The sequence below is a fragment of the Belonocnema kinseyi genome, chromosome 6, assembly GCF_010883055.1.
Source record: "Belonocnema kinseyi isolate 2016_QV_RU_SX_M_011 chromosome 6, B_treatae_v1, whole genome shotgun sequence".
In the NCBI taxonomy this organism is placed as follows: Eukaryota; Metazoa; Arthropoda; class Insecta; order Hymenoptera; family Cynipidae; genus Belonocnema; species Belonocnema kinseyi.
The window spans coordinates 2,451,131-2,477,136 of NC_046662.1; the positions used below are offsets into that span (position 1 = coordinate 2,451,131).

General features: G+C 27.0%; 1 protein-coding gene across 2 annotated transcripts in view; it reads left to right on the forward strand.

Annotated features, from left to right (window-relative positions):
- The first annotated feature begins 1,171 nt into the window (after positions 1-1,171).
- LOC117174245 (octopamine receptor beta-3R-like) overlaps positions 1,172-26,006 on the forward strand; it is a 324,579-nt gene continuing 299,744 nt past the window's right edge. Inside the window, exons 1-4 of one of the 2 annotated variants that reach the window (XM_033363151.1) lie at positions 18,196-18,348; positions 18,453-18,486; positions 18,633-19,102; positions 20,535-20,942. In XM_033363151.1, the coding sequence (XP_033219042.1) occupies positions 18,875-19,102; positions 20,535-20,942 (636 nt within the window). In that variant the 5' untranslated portion in view covers positions 18,196-18,348; positions 18,453-18,486; positions 18,633-18,874. Of the gene's footprint in view, positions 1,273-18,195; positions 18,349-18,452; positions 18,487-18,632; positions 19,103-20,534; positions 20,943-26,006 lie in introns of those variants that run through there. The other variant, XM_033363149.1, reaches the window with a different exon arrangement.

Sequence of the window (26,006 nt, forward strand, 5' to 3'; positions counted from 1 at the left end):
CAAAATGATTAATTTTCAATAAAAATAGAATCGTCAAATTTTGCGTAAAAAGCATAGTAATTTTTAAGGAAAAAGTAATTTTGAAAAATTTAGGTTAACTTTTAATTAAAAGTAACCCATTCGTAAACTGTTAACCAAATAGGTCAAATTAAAAAAAAAAGATACATTTTCAGGAAAATAGTTAAATTTTTAACCATAGAAATGAATTTTCAACTAATATAATCAATCTTCTACCAAAAAATTGAATTTTCAAGTAAAAAGTTGAGTTTTTAAGAAAAAAAAATTAATTTTCATTAAGAATTTAAATAGGTAAATTTTCTCTTAAAAAAATCATTTCCAAGGAAATGAAAAGAATTTTGAAAAAGTAGGTTAATTTGAACTATAAATAACCAAATCGTGATTTTAAACCGAGTAGATCAAATTTTAAGGAAAATATACATTTTCAACAAAATAGTTAAATCTTCAAAGAAAAAAATTATTTTTGAACTAAATAGTGTAGTTTTTAACTAAAAAGATTAATTTTTAATAAAAAATGTAATAGTTAGATCTTTTGTTAAAAATTAATAATTTCCAAGGAAGGAAGAATATAAGAAAATTAAGGTTGATTTTTAACCAAATGTAACCCATTCATGAATTTTTAACCAAATAGATAAAATTTTAACAGAAAGATAAACTTTGAAAGAAATAGTTAAATGTTGAACCAAAGAAATTAATTTTCAACTAATATAATCAATCTTCTACCAAAAAATTGAATTTTCAAGTAAAGAGTTGAGTTTGTGATTTTTAACCCGAAGAGAGAAAATTTGTAGAAAAAGATACATTTTCAATTAAATTGTTAAATATTCGACAAAAGAAATTATTTTTGAACTAAATAGTGAAGTTTTTCACTAAAAACATTAATTTTGAACAAAAAATGGAACAGTTTAATTTTCTGTGAAAGAAAAATAATTTCCAAGGAATGAAAAGTTTTAAAAAAATTAGATTAATTTTCAAGAAAAAGTAGCATCCGTGAGACCTTCCTCTTGAACTCCCTCCAAGCAAGCTCTTCTCTTTGTCAGGTTTTCTCTCTCCTTCATCCCTTGTTTTCGGCGAAGGTGGCGCCTCCCCCGTTGAGGGCGGGAAGCTCTCTATTTCCGAATGCCAGTCAGTCTGATCGGCACTGGCTCTAGTGCACCACCACAATATTACACCACCCGAGACCTATTTTACGTTCGTGCGTGAACCCGTAAATCATGAATGAAAAAGTGCTCCTACCCCCGCGACTAATAATCAGTAAGACATTTTCTAATCTCACACGAAACGGCAAACAAAAAACGTGTGTGTTTTTAAAAAAAAATTAAACAATAAAATAAAAAATCATTTCATTTTTAATTAAACTTCTCTTGGTCAATTCCTACATTCGAATATCAACAGTTCTTGTAATTTTTAATTAGATATACATATTGAAAAAAAATTTCAGCAACATTTAATAATTTTCAAATGAGAGTGAGTGGTCTGTGAGTTCTTATGTAGTTGGCAAGCATGTCACGTGCTCTTTCCACTTTTACAATCAATTCCTCCGTTCCTCTTGTATCCGACGACCCTGAATTTCTGATTCAGTTTTAAAGCAATATTTGTCAGTCCTATTTTAAATAATTTTATTTACTATAAATTATTTTACTTGGATAACAATATTGAATTTGTTAAAAAATTTATATTTCACAAGGAATTTTCTTAGGAATTAATTTGTATTTTTAGTTGATAATCTTAGGAATTTGAAATTTTTTATTCCAGACAAAGTTTAGATTCTTTTTTATACTTAAATTACTGTATTAAGTATCTCTGGTCTGAAAATAAATAAATACCAAATAAAATGAGAGATGACTGAAAAATGCTGAAAAAAAAACAAAATTGCCTAAATTTAATTTCTCGAAAAGAAATATTCAAAATCCACAAATTTCCAAGAATATAAAATTTCTACAAATGTCATATTCTCGAATATTAATTTCGGATCATATATTATCACCCAAATAAAATTTTTTACATTATAAAATATCAAAAACTATAAAATATTCAAAAAAAGATCATTTTTCGATGACAAAATTATCGAGCCTGAACAATTGAAAAGTTGTTCTAAAATAATAAGTAATTATTAAATCATTTTTTTCCGTTGCTGGAAAATCCCCCCTCTCACAGAAAATCTTCATAACATAAATATTCATAAATAATAATTCCCGAAATAAAAAATTAAAGAGAAATTCAAATTTTCTGTATTAGAAAATCCCGCGCAGTTTTCAATATTACCGAAAATAAAAACTCTCGCAAGAATATAATTTCAGACACAGGAAAATTTCTTAAAAATAAAAAAGTATTAATAAAAAATTCCCAAAATTCGAAAATTGTCAAAAATGTTCAACTTCCGAAATCCCGAAAAAAGAAATTCCCGAGAAAAAGAAATTAAAAATAGAAAACTCATGAAGTTATTAAGTTCCCGACAATCAAAAATTCTCCAATCGCAAAATTTCTGAATAATAACATTCCTGATAGTTTATAATACTTGCAAATTATTCAATTCTCGATAAAATGAAATCGCAGACATATAACCTTAGACATTACAAGAATATTTTCAAATAATAAAATTCCCGAATCCAAACAATTGAAAAGTTTCAACGGCCGAAAAATCCCGAAAAATTAAATTTTCAATACTGTAAAATTCCCAAGAAAAATATTGAAATGAAAAATTAAAAAAAAAATGAAATTCACGAAATCAAAATATTAACGAAAAATTAAAATCAGATAATAGAAAACTCATAAAATAAAATTTTTGACGTAGGGAAATTCTCGATTTAAAATTTCCCAGATGTAAATAATTAAAAACTTGGACAGGCTGAAGAATAATAAAAAGTGAAATTCCTGGGATTTATAAAAATCTCAAGAATTAAACATTTTTGAAATGAAAAATCCCCATCAGCTTATGATATTACCAAAGTTGGTAATTTCGAATAACAGAAAATTCTCAAAATCAAAATTTTACAATATTTCACCTTGTAACATTAATGAGATAGACATACAATAAATAAAACAGAAAATAAAATTTATCGAGAAAAGAAATGTCTACAGAAATATTTTTCAAAGAAATAATTTTACAATTAAAACGAAAAATCAGGATTTAACTATTTTTGGGAATTTCAAAACTTTGGTAATATTTTAAACTGTTAACACTTTCCAAAATTTGGGAATTTAAATTGGTCAGGAAGTTTATTATTTCACGGATTTTCTATTTCGAATATTTTTTCGGAAAAATTTAACAGTGTCAGGAACTTTATTTTTCTCGAGTAAATATAAGAGTAAAATTTTGAAAAAAATGAAAATTCCCAACAGTTCACATAATATCGAATTAAAATTTTTTACAATAGATCATTCCCGAAATAAAATTGTTGAAGTAGAGCAATTTTGAAATGATCATATTCTTGAATCTGAAAAATAAAAACCTTGTTTATAAAATAAATAAAACGAAAAAGTTAAAATACATATTTAACAAATAAAGGTATTTTCTTTATTATATTTTGTTTCTTTTATTCTTTACCTATTTTTTAAATTTTAATGCACAATTCTAATCAACGTGGCTTAAACTAATACTTTTTTAAAGTGATCCTTTTTATATTATAATTTTATTCCATAATTTTTAGAAATACAAGAAATAATTTTAATTGGTTCGGCTTTAAATATTCGCGACTATGTTAAATTCTGTAAAAAGAGCATTTTTCTTGTTCATAGTATATGAAGAAATCTTGAAACATTCCGAAATTTACTTCCAAAATTAGTTAATTCTCGAAAATTTCGAAGTCTAAAATTTTTTTAATTTCAGACTGCAGTTTCGTAATTTTCTTCTTACGAAAAGTTGAAATTTCTGATATTTACTGATTTCAGGAATTTGAAATTTCGTATTTAAAAGTTTTTGCAATTTCATAAAGCTTTTGAATATTTTATAAAAATCTATAATTGGAAAATTACAACATAACAAAATTAGCGGAAGATTATAATATTACCGAATATAAAGCTTCCGGAATAATAAAATACATGGCAGAAGTTATTGTTAAATACTTAAAAAAAAATATTAATAAAATTACAATTTTTTAAAAAATTCCTTTGGTCAAAATATTTTATTATTTTATTTTATTATATATAATTTAAGAAGTGTATTTGTTTGAATTCGGCAATCTTATTATTTAAATTTTTTTAAATTCGACAACATTATAAACTTAATAATTTTATTATTCCATTATTTTGGAATTTAGTAATATTATAAAGTAATCAGGAATTTTATTATTCTAGTATTTTCCAATTCCGGATTTTTATATTTCGATAATTTTATAATTTCGGAAATTTTCTATTTGAAATATTTTTTTTATTCTGGAATTGTAAATCGTCGTGAATATTATTTTTCCGGATTTTCAGTCACCTCATTTTCGTTATGTAATTTTATTTATTTATTGTTTTGTAATTTGAAAAATTGCAAGATTGTAAATTTTTCAAATGTTTTATTTCGATAATTATGTTTACCTTATTTTTTAATATTCGGGATTTTTGGTAAAATAATGCTATAAAAATAATAAAGAAGATAAATATAATTTTGGGTACTGTTCTTGAGAATATTTATTATATATATAGATTCACACACTATGAAACTTAATCTTAGATAAAACAATAATAACAATTATTCAATTCATAAATATATTTTCACTAATTATTTTCGATATAAATTATATAATTTTTAAAACTGTAACTACTTTTGCAGCTTGCAATAATAATTATTTCTAATATCGTTGTGAAACTCGTAGAATATTTTATAAATTCTATTAAATATATTAAACAGCAACAGTTGACTCAAAATCTTATTATATCACCGCAACAATTATAAAATATTATTTTCCCTGTTATATAATTTGCGGAACCGAAACCAGCCTAGCCGAAATAAAATTAACTGATCGGATTTTGTCAGTACAAGGCTTCAGCTCTCTTATTTAATTAAATAGTTTATAATAGACTTCCGCGTGTATCCTATAGTCAGAAAAAAATAGTATGAGTTATATCATTTTTGTATCAAAAAAAACTATAATAATATCAAATCAAAAACTGTTATAATGTAACAAAAAATTATTTCTCACTTAAAAATTTGGTTCATTTTTTTATCAATATAATTTTTAATTTTAATAAATTAGTTTAAAATATGTTTAAGAATTAATAAAAGGATTAATTTATTTGCAAACTAGGATTTGAAACTCATAAAACAACAAGAGAAACTGAATTCCATTTTTGATAACACATTTGATGAAAGACACACTTTTATGCTTCTTCTCGCGGCGTGCGTGACTTTTAGCTAGTCAAGTAAAGCACTAGAAATTGTATCGATTGAACAAACTTTTTATGATTCTTGTTCCTTCTTATTCTTGCAACTTGAGAAAATCATGTTTTACGAACTAAATTGCTACGAAAAATAAATTAATAGTTTGAACTTTAAAATATATCACTCCCTACTTTAAACATCTGAAATTCAAGATACAAGCTGGTAATAAAGAATTTGATTTCAATCTAAAATTGAATTAAACTAGAACATTGAACGCACTCTGCGCTCACTAATGACCTTTTTTCAACAAAAAAAATCGGCTTATTTTTTTAATATTAAATTATAAATCTGCATTGAAAAAAATTGCTCTCAAGCTCCGCTGGAATCCGCAAACAGGTATTTCAGATTGCCGTTTGAGTACTCTTATCCACTAAGCTACGGAGGCACGTGATCTGGTCAAAACCAAATCATTAAAAAAATATAAAACTTTTAAATTTTTGGAAATTTACATTAACAAGTAAAAGGAATTACGTCAGAATTTCCCTAATATGAGTTGTAAATAAACTAATGTGGTCTTTTCGTAGCCTATCGGATAAGAGAATAAAAGAATAGGAGCAGCAATCTAAAAGACTTGGGTTCGGATCCCAGCGGAGCTTCAGAGCAATTTTTTTTAAATTTTGAAAAAAAGTTAATATTTAAAAAATACTGATTTGAGACTAGTAGACACAAAAATTTACGCCAACTTATTTAGAACATTTTATCTAATCAAAACTATAACATCAAAAAAACATAAAAAATTCGAATCTTTGAAAAATTAATTTTACAACCCGAGAATGTTTTGTTTGAATTCAACGTTTACGAACTGTAAAGAAATTAATTTCGTCTCTCCGTAGCTTAGTGGGTGAGATCATCAGACCGGGAATCCGAAAGACTTGGGTTCGAATCCCAGCGTAGATTGAATGCGCTTTTTTAAAAATTTAGAAATAAAAATTAATGATAAAAAATTATTCTAGAACAGTAGACAAAAGACAATAAACATCTAATTATTTGCTGCATTTCATCCAGTCAAAATCAAAATATAAAAATTTCAAACATTTAAATGTTTAAAAAATTAATGTTACAAGTATAACGAATTACTTTGAAACTCAACTGGCAGGGATTGTAAAGAAATTGATTTCGTCTCTCCGTAGCTTAGTGGGTGAGATCATCAGACCGGGAATCCGAAAGACTTGGGTTCGAATCCCAGCGTAGATTGAATGCGCTTTTTTAAAAATTTAGAAATAAAAATTAATGATCAAAAATTATTCTAGAACAGTAGACAAAAGACAATAAACATCTAATTATTTGCTACATTTCATCCGGTCAAAATCAAAATATAAAAATTTCAAACATTTAAATGTTTAAAAAATTAATGTTACAAGTATCAGGAATTACTTTGAAACTCAACTGGCAGGGATTGTAAAGAAATTGATTTCGTCTCTCCGTAGCTTAGTGGGTGAGATCATCAGACCGGGAATCCGAAAAACTTGGGTTCGAATCCCAGCGTAGATTGAATGCGCTTTTTTAAAAATTTAGAAATAAAAATTAATGATCAAAAAATATTCTAGAACAGTAGACAAAAGACAATAAACATCTAATTATTTGCTACATTTCATCCGGTCAAAATCAAAATGTAAAAATTTCAAACATTTAAATGTTTAAAAAATTAATGTTACAAGTATCAGGAATTACTTTGAAACTCAACTGGCAGGGATTGTAAAGAAATTGATTTCGTCTCTCCGTAGCTTAGTGGGTGAGATCATCAGACCGGGAATCCGAAAAACTTGGGTTCGAATCCCAGCGTAGATTGAATGCGCTTTTTTAAAAATTTAGAAATAAAAATTAATGATCAAAAATTATTCTAGAACATTAGACAAAACACAATAAACATCTAATTATTTGCTACATTTCATCCGGTCAAAATCAAAATATAAAAATTTCAAACATTTAAATGTTTAAAAAATTAATGTTACAAGTATAAGGAATTACTTTGAAACTCAACTGGCAGGGATTGTAAAGAAATTGATTTCGTCTCTCCGTAGCTTAGTGGGTGAGATCATCAGACCGGGAATCCGAAAGACTTGGGTTCGAATCCCAGCGTAGATTGAATGCGCTTTTTTAAAAATTTAAAAATAAAAATTAATGATCAAAAATTATTCTAGAAAAGTAGACAAAAGACAATAAACATCTAATTATTTGCTGCATTTCATCCAGTCAAAATCAAAATATAAAAATTTCAAACATTTAAATGTTTAAAAAATTAATGTTACAAGTATAACGAATTACTTTGAAACTCAACTGGCAGGGATTGTAAAGAAATTGATTTCGTCTCTCCGTAGCTTAGTGCGTAAGAGCATCAGTTCAGGAATCTGAACGACTTTGGTTCAAATCCAAGCGGAGTTTGGGAGCAATTTTTTCAAAATTTCAGAATAAAAAAATATATTAAAAAAGGATTTATTTGAACCCAGTATATAAGAAACATTTAAAATTAAATTATTTATTTTGTCATATATTTTATGAGAAAGCCTCAATCGTCTGAAAATGTTTTATTTTATTATCAAAGGCTTCTTAAGTAAAGTAAAAAGAACAGTAAATTCAATCTTAATAACATGATTTTTTTTATTTACTTATAATTCTTTACAATTCCAAATGAACTATTAATAAAGGTAGAATTAATTCGACTATTTGAATTCAATTTTAATATTTCTAAAACAATAGGAAACATTAAGAAAAATATAATATCAAAATTTTACACTTTATAGAAAAAAACATTTTTTGTAAAAAGTTCAACAATTTTGTTGAAAGTTAGACCTTTTTGTTAACAATATATTTTCCTGGTTGATAACTCATCATTTTAATTAAAAACACTTTTTTATCAAAAATAAATGCTTTTGTTAAACACTGTCTTTTGTTCTGAATTAATTTATTAACTGGAAATTTAACTATTCCATGTTGAGTTGAACATTGATCTTCTTTATTTGAAAATTCTAGCTGTTTGATTAAAAATGTATTTCCTTGGTGAAAAATTTTACAACTTGTTTACAAATTTTCATAAAAATTCAAATTTGTTTAGAAATGTACCTATTTTTTTGAAAATTATCTTTTTTGGTTGAAAATTAATCTTTGTGGTTAAAAATTCTTTTCCTTGATGAAAAATTAGTTTTTTTAAATTTAAAATTAATTTTTTGACTGAAAATTTAACTACTCCATTTTTTTAAATTTATCTTTTAATACATATTTCATTTTCTTGGTTAAAAATTCATTTATTTGTTTGAGAATTTATCTGTTGTGTTAAAAATTGTCTCTTTTTGTAGGAAATTCATATTTTAGGTTTAGAATTCAATTATTGGTTTAAAAATTCATTTCTTGGTTATAAATTTATTATTTTAGATTAAACTTTATTTATTTGCTTTAAAATTGATCTATTTTGTTAAAAGTTTGTTTTTAGTTTGATTAAAGATGAATTTTTTAACTGAAAATTTAATTGGAGACTAATGCACCTTTTTGGTTAAAAATTCATTTCTTTCGTTAAGAAATTAACTATTAGGTTAAAAATTTAATTATCAGTTTGAAAATTCCTTTAAAAATTGAAAATTTTGTTAAAACTAATGTGTATATTTAAACATCAATGTTTTTGGTTAAAAATTCATTTCTCTGACTGAAATTTCAACTATTAGTTTAAAAATGCCTCTAAATATTAAAAATTGAGTTGAAAAATAAATGGTAAAATGCAAAATAAAACTTTTTTGGTTAAAATTTTAACTGTTAGGTTGAACATTTAAATACCAATTTGAAAATTCGTTTGAAAATTGAAAATTTAGTTAAAAATTAATGTGGGCGTTAAAAAATTAATCTTCTTTTTTGAAAATTCATTTCTTTCATTGAAAATAAGTTTTTTTTCTGCTAAAAATGATTTTTTTTTAACTCGGAATGTAACTATTCTATTTTTTTAATTCTCGTTTTAATAGAAATTTATTCTTGTTGATTACAAATTCATAGTTTGGTAGAAAATTAAAATATTTTGTTAAAAATCCATCTGTTTTGTTGAAAAGTGGTACAACTATTTTTTAGGGACAGTTTAATTTTTAAAATAAAGAAAACTGGTAAACCTATTTTTTAGGGACAGGTTAATTTTTAAAATAACAACAAGTGGTGCTACTATTTTTTAGGAGCAGGGTAATTTTTAAAAACAACAATAAGTAAATGCGGAAATTAAAAGGGTGCTATACAGTTTCTCCAGCTAGTAAAATATTTTTTATCCATCGCAGTATTATTAGAAGGCCGTTCCAATTATTTTCGATTGATCAATAACAATTAAAAAATTAATTGTCCATCTTCCAACAACCCTACATCTCTAATTGTAATCTGCAACGATAGAAGTTTTTCTGTAGGAAGAATAACGAGGGCAAGAAATTATTTCTCATTCGAGTCTCTGTCTGAAAAGATTAGATTCTTTTGTGGATAATCATTTGTAAGCCATTTTTCAGGTTTTCTCAATTATCAATCATCTCAACATATACAAGATTTTCTTAAATACTTTAGTTATTATTATCTGATCTGTATTTATTTTTCTTTAATCCTATAATAAATATTATAATACTTATTACCCGAATTTATGATACACATATTCTAAAATATTAGCATAACATATTTGTAATTTTTATAGATTTTGAAAAACTAGAATGTTTCAAATTTTGTAAACGGAATAATCCTTTAACTGAAATAGATATAAATTTTTAACAAAAAAGATGAACTTCTAACAAAGAATTTTAACCTCCAATCAAGTAGTTTTATTTCTAACCAAGAAGATAAAATTTAAACTAGAATAATAGATATTTAACTGGAATATTTGAATTTTTCAACAATAAAATTAATTTTTTAGAAGAAGATTAATTTTGCACCTAAAAACCGATTTTTCAATCACAGGCTCTAATTTTAAACCAAATAGTAGAACTTCAAACTGATAAACGTCCATTTTCATTCGATCACAAACATTTTTTTTCAACAAAACTGAATAATTGTCAAGTTAAATAATTAATCTTTAGCCAACTTAGTGTTAATTTAAACAAAAAAATGAATATTCAATTAGAATGATAAGTCTTTAACTGCAATAGTTGAATTTACAACCAAAAAGGGGAATTTTTAATAAAGAAAATTAACTTTCACCTAAAAAGTTGAATTTTTATAAAAATACATGGATTTTCAACTAAAGAATATAAATTTTCAACCAAATAGAATAGTTAAATTTCTAGTTAAAAAATAATAATGTTATATGAACGGGATGTTTTTTTTTAAATTAAAATAATGGAATTTTTAATTAGAATATTCACATTTTTATTTTTAAGAACTATTCTAACAAAATATTATGTTTAAAGTGATAGTTACATTTGAAACAGAAAAAAGTGAATTTTTAACTGGAGTACTTAAATTTCTAAAAAAATGAAATTTCAACCAAGAAGCTTAGCTTCTACAAAAATAAAATTAATTTTATTACGCTAGACGAATTTTTTACTAAATAAAATATGAGTTTTCAACTAATAAAAAGTAATATTAAAAGAAATAGTTAAATTTTCAAACGAAGTGATGAATTTTTAACTAAAGAGACGGATATTGGACTTGAGTAGTTTAATTATAAAGCAAAAGCTTAACCAAATTTAACAGCAACAAAAGTTTTAACAAAATAGTTGAGGAAAAATGAGTTTAACTTTGGAACAACTAATTAAATTTTTATCACAAAAAAAGATTAATTCTGAACAAAAAGAAAAAAAATCGCTAAAAAATGGTTAAATTTCCAAAAAAATAAGCAGCTACTTTTACAAACAAAGAAAGCGCTGATCATCAGAAAGAAAACTCTAGTGATTGTGAATTCTCTTTTGTTAAAGCTCATTCGTCTTCAAACAAAAATTCTCATTACGTGTCTTACAGGGAAAAAAAGGTTGAAAGCAAATCTTCAGATCTAATTTAAAAATAATTTTCAAAAAGTTTTTATTATTAACTTGTAGGGCATTCAAAAAGCAGCGTTTGTCATAATACTTTTTAAATCATAATTTAGATTTATTAAATTCACAATTTTTATATAATTTTTATTTTTTCATTTTAATGGCGAATCTTCAACAATTTTTTGTTATTTTATGTGAGTTTTTATCATCTAAAATTTGTACTTTAATTAAAGATCAGTAGATTTGAAAGACAATTTACAATATCCGAATGAAAATTTTCAGTTGAGATTTAATATATGTAGATAATATCATAGATTTACGAGGTGGAAATAAAAGGAATGGTAACAGAATAGTTTCAAAAAAGGGTGCAAATAAAATGGGCACAAATAAAAAGGGTACAAAAAAGGAATGGAGAGAAAAGGGCTTCAGATCTAGGTAGAAACAGTAAAAAGAGGCAAAGTAAAATACAAAAAGTAAGGGTCTTCATGTAATGGAAGATTAAGTAGAATAAAAATAAAGGGGTGTAGTAAAAAGGGGTACTGTAAAAATAAAAATAAGGGTGTGCAGTAAAAAAGAGTCCCAGCAGTTTAAAATTAAATTCAGTCAAAATATTTAATTTACTAAATTACTATAAGAATAATTAAAAATCCTAAAATCAAAAGCGTAAATTTTATCTTCTGCTTCCAATAATAAAACATTTCTACGACAGACAGAACGAGGGCAAGAAATTATTTCTCTATCAAGTCTTTATCTGAAAAGATTAGATTCTTTTGTTGCGTATCATTTATGAACCATCTTTAATTTTCCTTTTAATAATATATTTTCTGAAAATATCAAGGATTTTCGTGCGCATTCATTTCCATTAATTTATTCGTTATTCTTAATTTTTTTTTGACTAGTCCAAAATTTATACAAGAATTACAATATTTAGATAGACCGATTTAATAATCTCAAGAATTTGAAAAAATTTCAAACCTGCCAAAAACCAGCTCTTAAGGCCAATTAATGAGGGGGTCACGTGACCAGATTCCTACCTCACCGATACTTTTTTTATTTCCTAACTTATTTAAACTCGAAACACCATATTAAGCTTCAAATTTTGTATAATAAATGAGGAGCACTAAGAAATTTGGGCCTGGTCCTAAAATTTAATAATTAATGAGTAAATAGAAAAAAATTATTCACAAAAAAAACTTTTTTCATAATGATTAAAATGTAGGACCAGATCCAGATTTCTTAGGGCTTCTTTTTTATTATCCTAAATTTTCAACTCGATGTGAAAATATGATAAGAAATAAAAAAAGTGTGGGTTAGGTAGGAATCGGGTCACGTAACCCACTCATCACATGACCCTAATAGCTCCATAAATTTAAGTGTAATTTTTACTAGGCAAAGGAAAAAATTAGTCAAATTAGGCGCCTTACGCCTACAAGATAGGGTTTCGTAGCCCCACTATCTCTTCTCACCTTCTATTCTGTCCTATTCCATCCAATTCCATCTTATAATATTATGGCCTTTCCTACAAAGAAAAAAATACAAAGAACAGACTTCTGTCAGAATATATAAGGGTTTCTGTTCTCTGACACGAAAACCTCAAATTTAAGCAGTAACTTCTTGGATCACAAGTAAAAAAAATAAGTTATAAATGATTTAAGGAAGCAAAAGAAGAGGGAAGTGAGACAGGCGAGACTTCTTTCCACAGCTCGACGGCCTAAACCTTTGGATTTCCGGTCGTCCTTACTTTGAGGCTAGAATGCGGGAACTGAGGGCCTTTCACCTTTTTAAGGTAAACTTTCCGATTATCGGTTCTGGTGACATGGAGTGCAACAGGAAGGGAAGCACAGTTTTACGAATTGAAATTATAAGTCCCAAGAGGTGCAGTTTTAAGGATTTCAGCTTTAAGGGCGCAGTTGTAATGGTTAAAGTTATAACGGATGCAGTTTTAAGGGGTTCAGGTTTAATGGTTTCAGTTTTGAAGACGTCTTTTTAAGGTTTGTAGTTAGAATGTTGCAGTTTGTAGGGGTGCACTTGTAACGGTTGCAATTATAAAGAGTCTACTTGTAAGAGGAGCAGTTGTAAGGAGTAGAGTCGAAGGGGGATCAAAAGAAAGGAATACAGTTCAAAAGGGTCAGTTAACAGTTTTCGAGGGTACAAGATTTCAAGTTGTAAGGAGTGCAGTTATAGGGTTGGTAATTTTAAGAAGTGTGCTTGTAAGGTTTCCAGGTCTAGGTTTTGCAATTCTAAAGGATGCTGATTTAAACTTTATATTTGTAAGGCGTCCAGTTGTAAGGGTTGAAGTTCTAAGATTTTCAGTCCTAAAGTGTTCAGTAGTAATGGGTGCAATTCTAGGAGGTGCAGAATAGAGTCCTAGATCTCAGACCAATTTTACGACTCTAGACAGTCACTCCTAGAACTAAAGGACAATCGGTCCTATGACTTAGAAAAATCAATCTAGGACTTAGGAAAGTCAGTACAAGCACTTAAGATAGTCGATCGATGGACGCGGGACCGACGGTCCTAAACTTAGGAGACTCTCTCCTAAGACGATTGCTATTTTCCTCATGCGAATTTATAAGGCTTGTTTGTCTACTGACATACTGTGAGCACGGACGCTGTAGAAGAACCAGGCGAACCGTAGCGACATAGTATCACTGACTCGATGGTGTGGTCCCGTGAGTCATAAGTAGTGCCAGCCGGCCGCGCTCTAGTCAGACGCATTCAGACGTATAACAGACTAATGGTGCCTGACTATGCCGATCTGAATCACTGGTTTGCCGCAACACATCACGTCGTTAGTGAAAACAGCCAATTATTGTCAGACAACTTATCAGCGTAAATCAATTCCGCAGTCGACTGGATTCCCAAAATTTTGATTTTTTGGGTCACTAATTTCAAATTAGTTTCCGGAAATTGAAAAAAAATCGCGGATATAATATTGCTGCCAGGAAATCTGAACATTTTTTCTACAAGTTTGCCGACAAATTAAAAAAATATTTCGATCTGCATGAAACTTTTTTAAAGATTCTTTCGGTAAATTTTTTGAAATTTTTTCTTTAAAATTTCAAAAGGAAAGTGGTGGGTCCGACATGCCAGCCAAATAACTCAAAAAATGGTTTGGTCCGAATAAAAATGTTACTGTGTTGGTTTTTTGTTCCCCTAACTTTAAAATGGTTTTCTGATATTTCAAACAGAAAATGGCTGATCACCGTTACAGAAAAACTTAGGTCGCTGATTTTAAGTTAATATTTGGAAATTTTAAAAACAAAATGTGGTTCATTTCGAACAAAAAAAAACTGAAAAAATGCTTCGATTTTATTGTTTTCTTAATTTAGAAAGCTTTCTCTTGATAACAAAAATGAGACAAATAGGAAAGAAATAGATAAGAAGTTGTCTGTTGAAAATATTCTTCTTCTTTCATAAATTCTCGAACGCTACAGTTTTATTGTCATAAAATGACGATTAATAGCTCGTAACGCAAGCTAGATTTAACTGCTTTTAGTGAATATGACTCTCGCAGAGATGGAGCATAAATTGAAAGTTTTTATTTTTTATATCTCCCCATTTCGCGAAAACTGCATGTGAATATAAAATTTATTACCTGTAAAACTGTAAAGTGCTGTAGATCCTAACGCGACTGCGTTAGCAGCTACTGAACTCAGAGGCTGCAATAAAATATATGAGAAGTATGTATCCAATGCAAAAATTTTATTTCCCTAAAAATTCTGTTCTAAACGATTCTTTTAATGCTTGATGAATGATACTAATATTTTTCTTTTTATAGCATTTTCTTCTTCATAAGAATTACTAAAACTATTCTTCTTAAAACTTTATCAGATGCTTTAATTGTGAAAAGTAATTATTTATATTGGATTAAGAAGAATGAAAAGAATAAACTAGGAACTGGAATGGGCACCTTAAGAAAAACTTTCTAAATACAAAGTTTTTCCATTTGAGTCTCCAGCTTTTTTGTAATTATCTTGACATTTTAAATAATTATTTTGTTGTAGATGTTTGAAAATATGAAATATTGTATATTTTTCTTGAGAGTCTGATATTCAAGTTTTCCGTTATTTGTTCCAACTTTGTTGATTTATTCTTGCATTAATCATAATTATTTATATATTCATCTGTTTATTACAAATTTTACTGCCAATTACTAAAAGCTATATTACAATATCTCGATTTTATCTTCGGATAAAAATAAAATATGTGTTTTCACAGTTGGAAGGATTGAAAAGTTCAATTCTGTTATTATTGGCAATTAGAGGATATGTCGAGGAACAAGAGAAATAGAAGGTTGGGTTAAAATAGACTGACATTGGGAGGTCACATCTGAATTATTAATGAATTCGATTGAATTACGCACGGTATTCAAGGCTATTAAAAAGAACATTATCAAAACTTCTTATTATCATTTATTTAAAAAGAAAAATTTCTTATTATTTATTCAAACTTTATTCATTGACGAAAACTGGGCAGTAATTAACCATCACCTAATAGTTTAATCTGAGATAAAAATTGTATAGAACACATCATTTTTAATTAAAGCTGGACTTGCAATTTGGAAGTAACTTTTGCGAAAAAAATTTTAATAATTTTTAGTACTATTTTTCAGGTGATTTAGGCTCTGAAAAGGAATCAATAGAAATTATAAACCCTTTACCCCCCCCCCCCCCCCCCCCCCAATTAAAAAAATTTGAACTAAATACAAGCAACATGAATTTTCTACAAAAAAAATAATAATTGACCAAAATAGATGGATTTTCAACTATATATATATATTTTTTTAACAAAAAATATAAAAGTTAAATTTTTAGTATATAAAATTAATTTTAATCATAAAAAAAGATTCTTTACCAGCGGTTAAACTGCCAATTAAAGCAATGAAGTTTCAGCCAAAAAGATAAATTTTTAATTAAATAGAATAATTTTCTACCACAAAGACCAAATTAAGAAATCAAAATTTAACCAAAAATTAAGTGTTTAAATTTTCAGTTCAATAATTTAGTTTTCCACGCCAATAAAACAATTTTATCAATTTTTTTAAACAATATTTCTTAACCAAAGAGAAGAATGTTTATACAAAAATAATAGATTTTAAAACAAAATATTAATTTTATACCAATGCAGACCAATTTTTAACGAAATACTTGAATTCTCAACTGAAACAGATAACTTGGCAACCAATAACTAATAGTTGAATATTAGTTGTGAAATGTTATTTTTTAATAAGATTCCAGAATTTTAGTTAAATTTTCTACTCAAAAAGATAACTTTGCAACAAAAAACGAAATAGTTACATTTTCAGATTAGAAAATTATTTTTTTCATCAAAATACATGAATGTTGAAATGAAAGGGATCAATCTTCAACCATAAATATTTCAGTTACATTTTTTATTTTTAAAATTAATTTATAACAAAAAGTGTTTTTTAAAAGAACAATTCAATTTTAATAAAAAAGTTGCATATCCAACCAAAACAGGTGTTATTTTTTACTAAAAAAAATGTAATCTTCAACCGAATAATTAATTTTTTAAACCATGAATTGAATTCCTAACTAATCATTGTCAAAATACGGCATTTTTAACCAAATAGTTTCATTTTTTAGAAAAAACTTGAATATTTTGATCAAAAAATTATTTTCTAACTATAATTATTAATTAACCAACGAAAAATTCAAATTTTCAAAAAAACTAGTTTATTTTTCAAATCAAAAAGATAACTGCGCCTCGAAATAGAATAGTTACTTTTTCTGGTTAAAAGATTATTTTCAACAAAATACCTCAATTTTAAACTAAAAAATTAGAATCTCGAACAAAAAAAGTTTAGTTAAATATTTGTTTTCAAGAATTAATTTAAAACAACAATTATTTCTCGTCCAAAGAATTGAATTCATACAAAATATTTGCATATTCACTCCAAAGCAGTGTTTTTTTTACTGAAAAATCAATTTTTCAACAAAACAATTTTTTAAGTCTAGAATTGAATTTTTATATAAAATAAGGAATCTTTTTAAAACAATGAAATTTCATCTAAAAGTTTAATTTTAAATGAAAAGATAAATTTTGTCTCAGAAGATTAATTCTTTACAAAGCCACATTTAACCAAACACCTTACTTTATAATATAACAGTTAAATACTTTATAAGATAGGGAATTTTCAAACAAACAAAAAAACATTAGGTTTTTAGTGAAAATTAATTTTCATGGAAAAAGGCTAATTTTCAAGGATAGGGAAACATTTTTAAATAAAATTTTGAATCTTTTGAAACAGTTTTTTCAGACATTTTAAAAAATGAGTTTTCTTTCATTTTAAATATCATTTATTTCAACAAAAAATATGAACATTCTAAAAAATATTTGAATTCTCAACCAAAATATATTAATATTCAACCAAGAAGAATCAGTTTTACCAAAAAAAATACCAATTTTCCAGAAACTGCATAAATTTTCAATGAAATAGTGACAATTTCAACCAAAGAAATGAATCTTTTACAAAAAATAAATTTTTTACAGCAAAAATTAACTGTCAACCAACTAATTAAATTTTCAAGAAAAAACATGACTTATAAATAATAAATATTTGAGCCCCAAAAGGTATTGATTTTAAATAAAAATCAGTTAAATTCAACCCGAAAAGATCAATTTTAAAACAAAAAGTAAAATTTGTTGACCAAATTTTTTAATTTTCAACAAAATAATGAATATTTCCACCAAACCATTAAATTTTTAACTAAAAAAGTACATTTTTAAGAATATCATTAAAGTTTTAAATTGAATACGCGACTTTTTGACAAAACTGGGTAATTTTTACCTCAAAAACATGAATTTTCAAAAACAATAAAAAGATCAATTCTGAACGAAAAATATAATAGTTGATACATCAACCAAAAAGGATTCTGATTTTAAATCAAGGGAGTTGAATTTGAAAAAAACGACTAGATTTGGTGTTGTACGAAATCAGCTATGCAGATTTATACTAGGAATCCACGGTCGATAAGGTAGACCTTTGACATACCGAGCGAGTCTATATATCAACTGTTGGTAATATCGACTAGCTATACTACTAATTTTTATAATTTATAGACAAAATAAACATAGTTAAAATAATCATCACATTTAATTTTTGATGCTTCTAAAACATGAAGTCAGAGAACTGAAAATTTTACTCAGAAAATCAAGGTAATTTTCCACTTAACACTTTTTTATTTCGGACTAGATACTTTCAAATTCGTATTATACCAATTTTGTGGGATATTAGAATATTTTAGGCCCAGCTCAACTGTCCAGATCTCACTTTCACTCTCACTCTTAATTTTTCTTCTTAGATAACAGTGTAGCGACAAGATTATAATCCTAGATCAACTGAAAATTCTGTAATAAATTCCAAAAAATGCGTTTTAAATTCATCCCAACTTGGCAGTGCTCCTGTCACTGTGTCAACATTAACCAACCAAAATGCAACCATCGTTGATAAAGATTTCAATTTGGAAAGAAAAATTTCCATACAATGACATGAATCCACGAAAAACCTTTGCACACTCCCAAAACCCCCGGAAAAAATCGGAAAATGTTGAATGTCATGGCCGCGGTGACTACGACTTTACCGATCAGATTTGACCCCATCTCAACATCAGGAAACGCAACGACAAATGGTACCTCCAACAACGTCACATCAGTTCCGGCAGAAAATCCAACAGTGGAAAATCTCCCGGAAAACGTGAACCTCTTTGTTGTGGTCGTCAAGGGAATCATAATGGGAACCATCATTACGGCAGCGATTCTCGGAAATGCATTGGTTAGTGGATTCAAATAAGATTTATAAATTGAAATCCAAAATTAAACAATTAGTTTCCGTGAAATTTTTAAAATTATGTTACTAAGAAGAAGAGGTATTGAGATGCGACAAACTACGTTGTTTTAACTTGGGCTTTACAAGGTGAAAGAGTATCAACATTTATTAGATACGGTATTAATAAAGGGATGATCGCCAGTTTTTTTTTTTTTTATTTGTAAGAATTTAATCCTTTTCCGGATGTTATAGGAAAGACCTTATGAAAAGATTCAATTCACGACAAAAAAATTAAACAAACAACGATCCTACAGAGAGGATTTTGAGTGAGATATTGTTTAAACGAATCTAATTCCTTCTGAGATCCTACAGATCGTGAGAAAAAGTTGGCCTTGAGAAAAGAATTTTATTCGAACTCCGATCCTACGAGGAGGATCAAATTTAGACTTCTGCTTGAACGAATTTAATCCTTCGTCAGCGTTTGTAAAGAGGATTTTGAGAAAAGGTTCAATTTAAAAAAAAAAGTTTAATGAAACTCTGATCCTAGTTCACGATAAGGATCACGAGCGAAATTTTTATGAAGCGAATTTAATCCTTCTTCCAATCCTACAGAAGTAATCGTAAAAAAATGTTCATCTTACGAAAATCCTTTTATTCGAACTCCCATCCTACGGGAAGGATCGGAAGTACAATTTTGTTTGAACGAATTTAATCCATCTTCAGCGTCTGTGGAGAGGACCTTGAGAAAAGGTTAAATTAAAAGAAAAAGTTTAATGAAACTCTGATCCTACGGCATAGTATGTACCACGAGCATAATTTTGTTTAAGAAGATTGAATCCTTTCTCCGATCCTACGGAACACATTATGAAAAAGGGTTGTTCTTATTAAAAGCCTTTTATTCGAACTACGATCCTGCGGAGAGGATCACAAGTAGAATTTTATTTTAACGAATTTAATCCTGATTCTGTTTCTGTGAAAAGGATCATAAGAAAAGATTTGATTTAAAAAAAAGTTTACTAAAACTCTAATCCTAGGGCACCTTAAGCATCACGAGTGTAATTGTTGTTAAGTAAATTTAGTTGTTTCTCTGATCCTTCGGAGCCGATAGTGAAAAACAGGTTAGTCTGAGGAAAAGCCTTTTATTCGAATTCCGATCCTACTGGAAGGATCGGAACTAGAATTTTGGCTTGAACCAATATAATCAGCTTCTTTCCACTTCTACGGGCATGATCTTGAGTAAAGGTTTAATAATAAAAAAGTTTATTTAAACTGTGATCATACGAGGTAGATCACAAGTAGTGTAAAGCCTCAGTAAAATAAGCTACTTGCATCTGGTGACCTCTTCTCTTCAGTATCATAAAAAAGTTTTATAAACTCTAACCGACTGAGGCCAGTTTCTAATCTTTTTTATTTTCGATGCCTAACTTGACTCCACTAGGTGATCGCAAGTGTTCATCGACATCGGAGGCTGAGGGTTGTGACTAACTGCTACGTCGTAAGCCTTGCAGCTGCTGATCTTTTAGTGGCTGTTTGTGCGATGACCTTTAATGCCTCGGTGGAACTCTCGGGCGGAAGATGGCTCTTTGGAAGATTCATGTGTGATGTGTGGTGTTCCCTGGATGTCTACTTTTCGACAGCATCAATTCTGCACCTGTGTTGCATCAGTGTGGACAGGTATTATGCAATAGTCAGTCCACTCGAGTACACTGTCATCATGAGACAAGGGACAGTGGGGTGCATGCTCGGCTGCACTTGGATTCTTCCAGCTCTCATCAGTTTCTTTCCGATCTTTATGGGCTGGTATTCAACGGATGAACATCTGGAGGAAATGGCGAAAAATCCAGAGGTAAGTTTAATTATTAATAGCAATCTTATAAAATTAGTGATATGTAAAATTCCGTACTCTGGTCTTCTTGAAGAGCGCTAACATCTGGTGAGGACCAGATGTTTTGGCTTCGTGTGGACGCAAGCTGATGATAATTTTCCAACTCGAAATTTAGACCATACTTTAAACCAAGAACAACTTATTATGACTTACTATGATAATATTTTAACTTGTAGCCCCGACTTTCAACCATTAACTTTTAGGGAATAAAACACTATACCTTATTTTGACTTGAAATCTCTAGAACCTTCAGTCTTCAAATGCAAGAAACTATTTTGATGCTGTGTTACAAACAGTATAATATATCATGATACTCAGTCAGAAACAAGAAGTGATGAAAAGGACGCGATTTTTAGCACAAATTTTATAAGTAATTTAAAATTTTGAAGAACAAAATGAGGAATAAAATAATATGAAATATAAACATATTAAAAATGTATGAAGTGTATAAAAATTTAAATATTTAGAAAAAAAGCTATCACAGTTTGTGTGTAGTCGTTACATTTTTAATTCAAAATTCCGGTAATTTTATTCAAATTCCCCTTTTTAGGAGAAAATTAACCTTTTGGAATGAAATTTTTAATATTTGGTTAAACTTGATTTTTTATATTTAATAATTCAACCTGTTGGTTGAAAATTGATGTATTTTCTCCAAAGTTAATTTTTTCGTAAGAAAAATAATATTCGTGTTTGAACATTAATTTTCTTGAGTGAAAGATTAATCATTTTTGCCGCAAATGTATTCCTGTGGTTAGGAATGAATTTACTTTGCTGAAAATTTGTCTTGTTTGTTTAAAAACATGCTTTTAAATGAAGTTTGGACTATTTCATGTTATATTAGAAATTTTAATTTTTAAAATTCAACTAGTTTTTTTTTGGAAATTCCTTTACAGATTTAGTTTTAAATGCAGATTTTTTGTTGAAATATTAATGTGCATGATTAAAAATGTATTTTATTGGTTGAAAATTCAACTATTTCGTGGAAAATTTATTTTTTGGATAATTTTTCTATTAACTGAACTATTTTGTGGAAAAGGCTTTATTTGTGGGTTGAAAATAATTTCCATAACTAACAATCAGCATATTTTATTTTTGATTTAAAATTAATCTTTTATTCGTTAAAAATTGGACTGTTTGGTTAAAAATTCCTGTATTTTACAGAAAATTAATGTTCTTTGTAAAAAATTCGTCTTTCTTTTTTGTTAGAAATTAATTTTCGTATTACATTCGTTTTTGGTTTAAAATTTATCTTCTAAAGTCTGAAATTTAACTATTTGATTAAAAATTAATGTATTTTTTCAATAGTTAACTTTTGTTAGAAAAATAATCTTCGTGGTTCGAAATTCATCTTTTTGATTAAAAATTATTCTTTTGTTAGTAGATAATTAATCTTCCTGGCTGATAATTTATCTTTTTGGTCAGAAATTCCACTTTTTAGTTAAAAATTTAATATTTCTGTGACTTAAAATTTTTTTTCAATTTGCCATTTTAATAGAAAAATAATCTTTTCGGTTGAAAGTTCATTTTTTGCAAAAAATTTATAATTTACGCCAAAAATTAATCTTGTTGGTGGAAAAACATTTTATTCACGATTTTACTTTTTTGGTAGAAAATTTATTTCTTTGCTTATAATTTCACCTTTTTTGTTGTGAGTTAAACTATTTCGTTAAAAATTCAGTTTTTGGCGTAAAGATTTATAATTTATATTGAAAATGTGTCTTTTTTGTAGAAAATTTAACTTTCTGGTGAAAAATTCATACATTTTCTTCAAGATTCCTCTTTTTTACTGAAAAATTTATATTTTTGGTTAGAAGTTCAACGATTTTGTTTAAAATTCATCTTTTCAGTTGCTAAATAGTGTATTGGGTTAATAAATCTTTTTCAAAGATTTATCATTTGAGGAACAGTTTTTTAATTTTGTTTTAATTTATATTTTTTAGAATAAAATTGAACTATTACGTTGAAAATTCATCATTATCGGTTTACAATTAATTTTTTATTGATTTTTTTTTTTATTTTGGTTTAAAATATAAAACTCACTCTATTTTTAGTTGAAAATTCGACTTTGTTGGTATAAAATTCACCATTTTAGTAGAATATTAATTCTTTTTTGAAAATTAATTTTCTTAATTGAAAATTTAACTACTCTATTTTTGGCGGAAAATTTAACTTTTGTGGTTAAAAATGATGTATTTTGTGAAAAAAAAGTCTCTTGTTCAAAAATATGCTCTTGGTTAAAAATTCATCTATTTACCTAACATCTGGTAACTAACAAATGTTTCGGAATTGTATATATTCCCGATAATTGTATCTTCTCCAGTCGAAATTTAAATCCGTCTTGGAAAATTCTCAGGACTTCGCGAAGAGTGATATCATCTGGATGCCATTTCATTTCAGATGCCCTATTTCGAATCAGTAGAACCTAAAGTGTTCAAATATAAAAACCTACTTTGATGCTGTACTCGAAATTCATATTACGTGTCACAAAACGCAGTTAGGTCTTCTCAAAGAGCCAGACCATCTGGTAACTACCAGATGTTTCGGCTGAAACTCGACTATTGAATTTACATTTGAAAAAGATCAGTTTTGTAACTAATATCAGGAAAGTTAAATTTTCAGTTATAAAAGCCTGCGAATATGGATCTTGAACTAATCAAATAAAATTTTACAAAAATTTGAATTCCAAACAACAACAAAATACGCAAAAACTTCCTATTTCTAAGGATTAGATCTGTCACAAAAATGCAACACTTCAATTTTCAGTTTAAAAAAAAATCAAAAACAACATTGATTAAAGTTTGTGAAATAGATTATTATACCTTGATCCTTAATGCTACACAGGCAGTTTTTAATTCATTTTTTGTTTCCAAGTACGAAAATCTTGTATCTGATCGACAAAGAGCTTTAATTAATACAACAAATTTCAATCTTCCTGTACTAGAAATTATTAATCTGGCAAACTTAATCCATTATTAAAACTATTAAGTTGATAATCTAATTAAAGGAGAACTTTTCAATACCATCCTAACTAGTTGATTAAGAAATTTATTCTGCATCTTTGTACTTCAGTCTATAGATTTAATTAAAAATTAAAATTACTCCTTTCAAGATGAAGAAAATTTTTTACAGGAACTCACCGACGAAAAAGCTCGTAAATTATAATCTACCATACTTCAAGCTTCAGCTAAACCATCCAAAAGGGAAGAGTGAAAAGTGAGCTAGTCGAGAGACTTATTGTACTCTCTTAATCCAAGCAGAACTGCATCAATAAAGCTAAGAGGGACTTAAGAAATGTCCCATTTTAGAGCAATGAATGAAGGTTTTTTCAATTGCAGAAATTAGCTAACAATTTATTCATAATTCAACATATCCCATCCAGGTCCTCACAAAACTAAACAATTATTTCATGTGTATACTCTAATAAAAAATTTGTAACTAATGAATTGTTAACTAAAAAAGATCAATTTTTAACTAAAAATAAAATATTTCAACATTCAGTTAAAGAAATTAATTTTTATTTAAAAAACTATACACAACAAACGTGGATTGTCAACAGGAAATTTAAGAGTTTTTATTATTGCTAAAACGATCTTAATTTTAAATCAAACACAGATAAATTCATCCAAACAGGCGAATTTTAAACAAAATATTTGTATGCTTAAAAATAATAGATTAGTTTTCAACCAAATATTTTAAAGAACTTTCAAACAAAAAAAGTATATTTTTACCAAAAATCGATTTTTTTAAGGAGATAAATTTTAACCAAGAAATATTTACAATTAATTAGTTACATTTTTGCTTGAATATATGAATTGTCAACTAAATAGTTAATTTTCAACCAAATACGCGAATTCTCAAAACGAATTTTGAACAAAATATATACATTTCCACCGTAATAAGTAAATTTTCGGCTAAAGACATTAATTTTCAAGATAGTGTCTGAGTTTTGAACTAAAGAAATGAACTGTTAACAAACAAACAAAATGATTGAGAATCTAACTTTCAATCTACTAGTTAAATTTTGTAACAAAAATAATAAATTTGGATTGAAAAAACATAAACTTTCAACATAGAAACAGTTTATTGTTAATTAGAGAAAAAAGGTTTGTACGAAAAGACGAGTTTTCTACTAAATAATTAAAGAGTGAACCAAAATAGGCTATGTTTTATAAAAAAATACAATGAAACATGATTTTATTATTAGTGTATTTTCTATTTTTCAATTCATATGGAGTCTTCTCAACCCCTGATATAGGGGTAATTTTTTGGCTTCACAATTTTGAATACAAAATGAAACAGTTCAGTTCTCATTACAAAAATAATTAAAAAACAGTAATTAAAAAAATATATTTTAATTTTCAACTACAGAGTGGAATTTTGTAATACAAAATATTTTTCCGAAAACTAATTTCTCTTTCATGATTCATTTTTTAAATTATTTCATTTACTTCAGTATTCAGAAAGGGTAAAATTATTAACAAAATAGGTGATGTTTTAAACCAAAAAGATGAATATTCAATTTTTTACATTTTCAACACATAATGATTTTTCAGTCAATTGAGGAAAAAAATTTTATTTAAAATATCAAATTCCTAATTCGAGAAGATGAACTTTAACGGAAAAGTTAGCTTGGTACCAAATAGTTAAATTTTCTTTCTGAAAAAACGAATTACTCAGAAAACAGTGAATTTTTTACAAAATAGTTAAAAATCTAATCCGAAAAGACGAATTTTTTATTGAGTTTTTATCCGAGAAGCATTACTTTTTTAACAAATGTTTAAGTTTTGAAACATACAGATATTTCCCACTAAATAAGGCTAGTTTTTTAAAAAGTCTTTTCAATTTTTTAATTCATGATCACAAATTTAAAAAAAAGTTCATTAAATTTTTTTATTTTGAATTTTGCGCTAAAAATATATTTTTTTAATCATGCCCGTTGAAAATGACTGAAAGAAGTTCTGTGATTTTTTAGATTTTTCCCACTATAGAAGCGGAGAAAAATTATAAAAACAGCAATAGACGTTA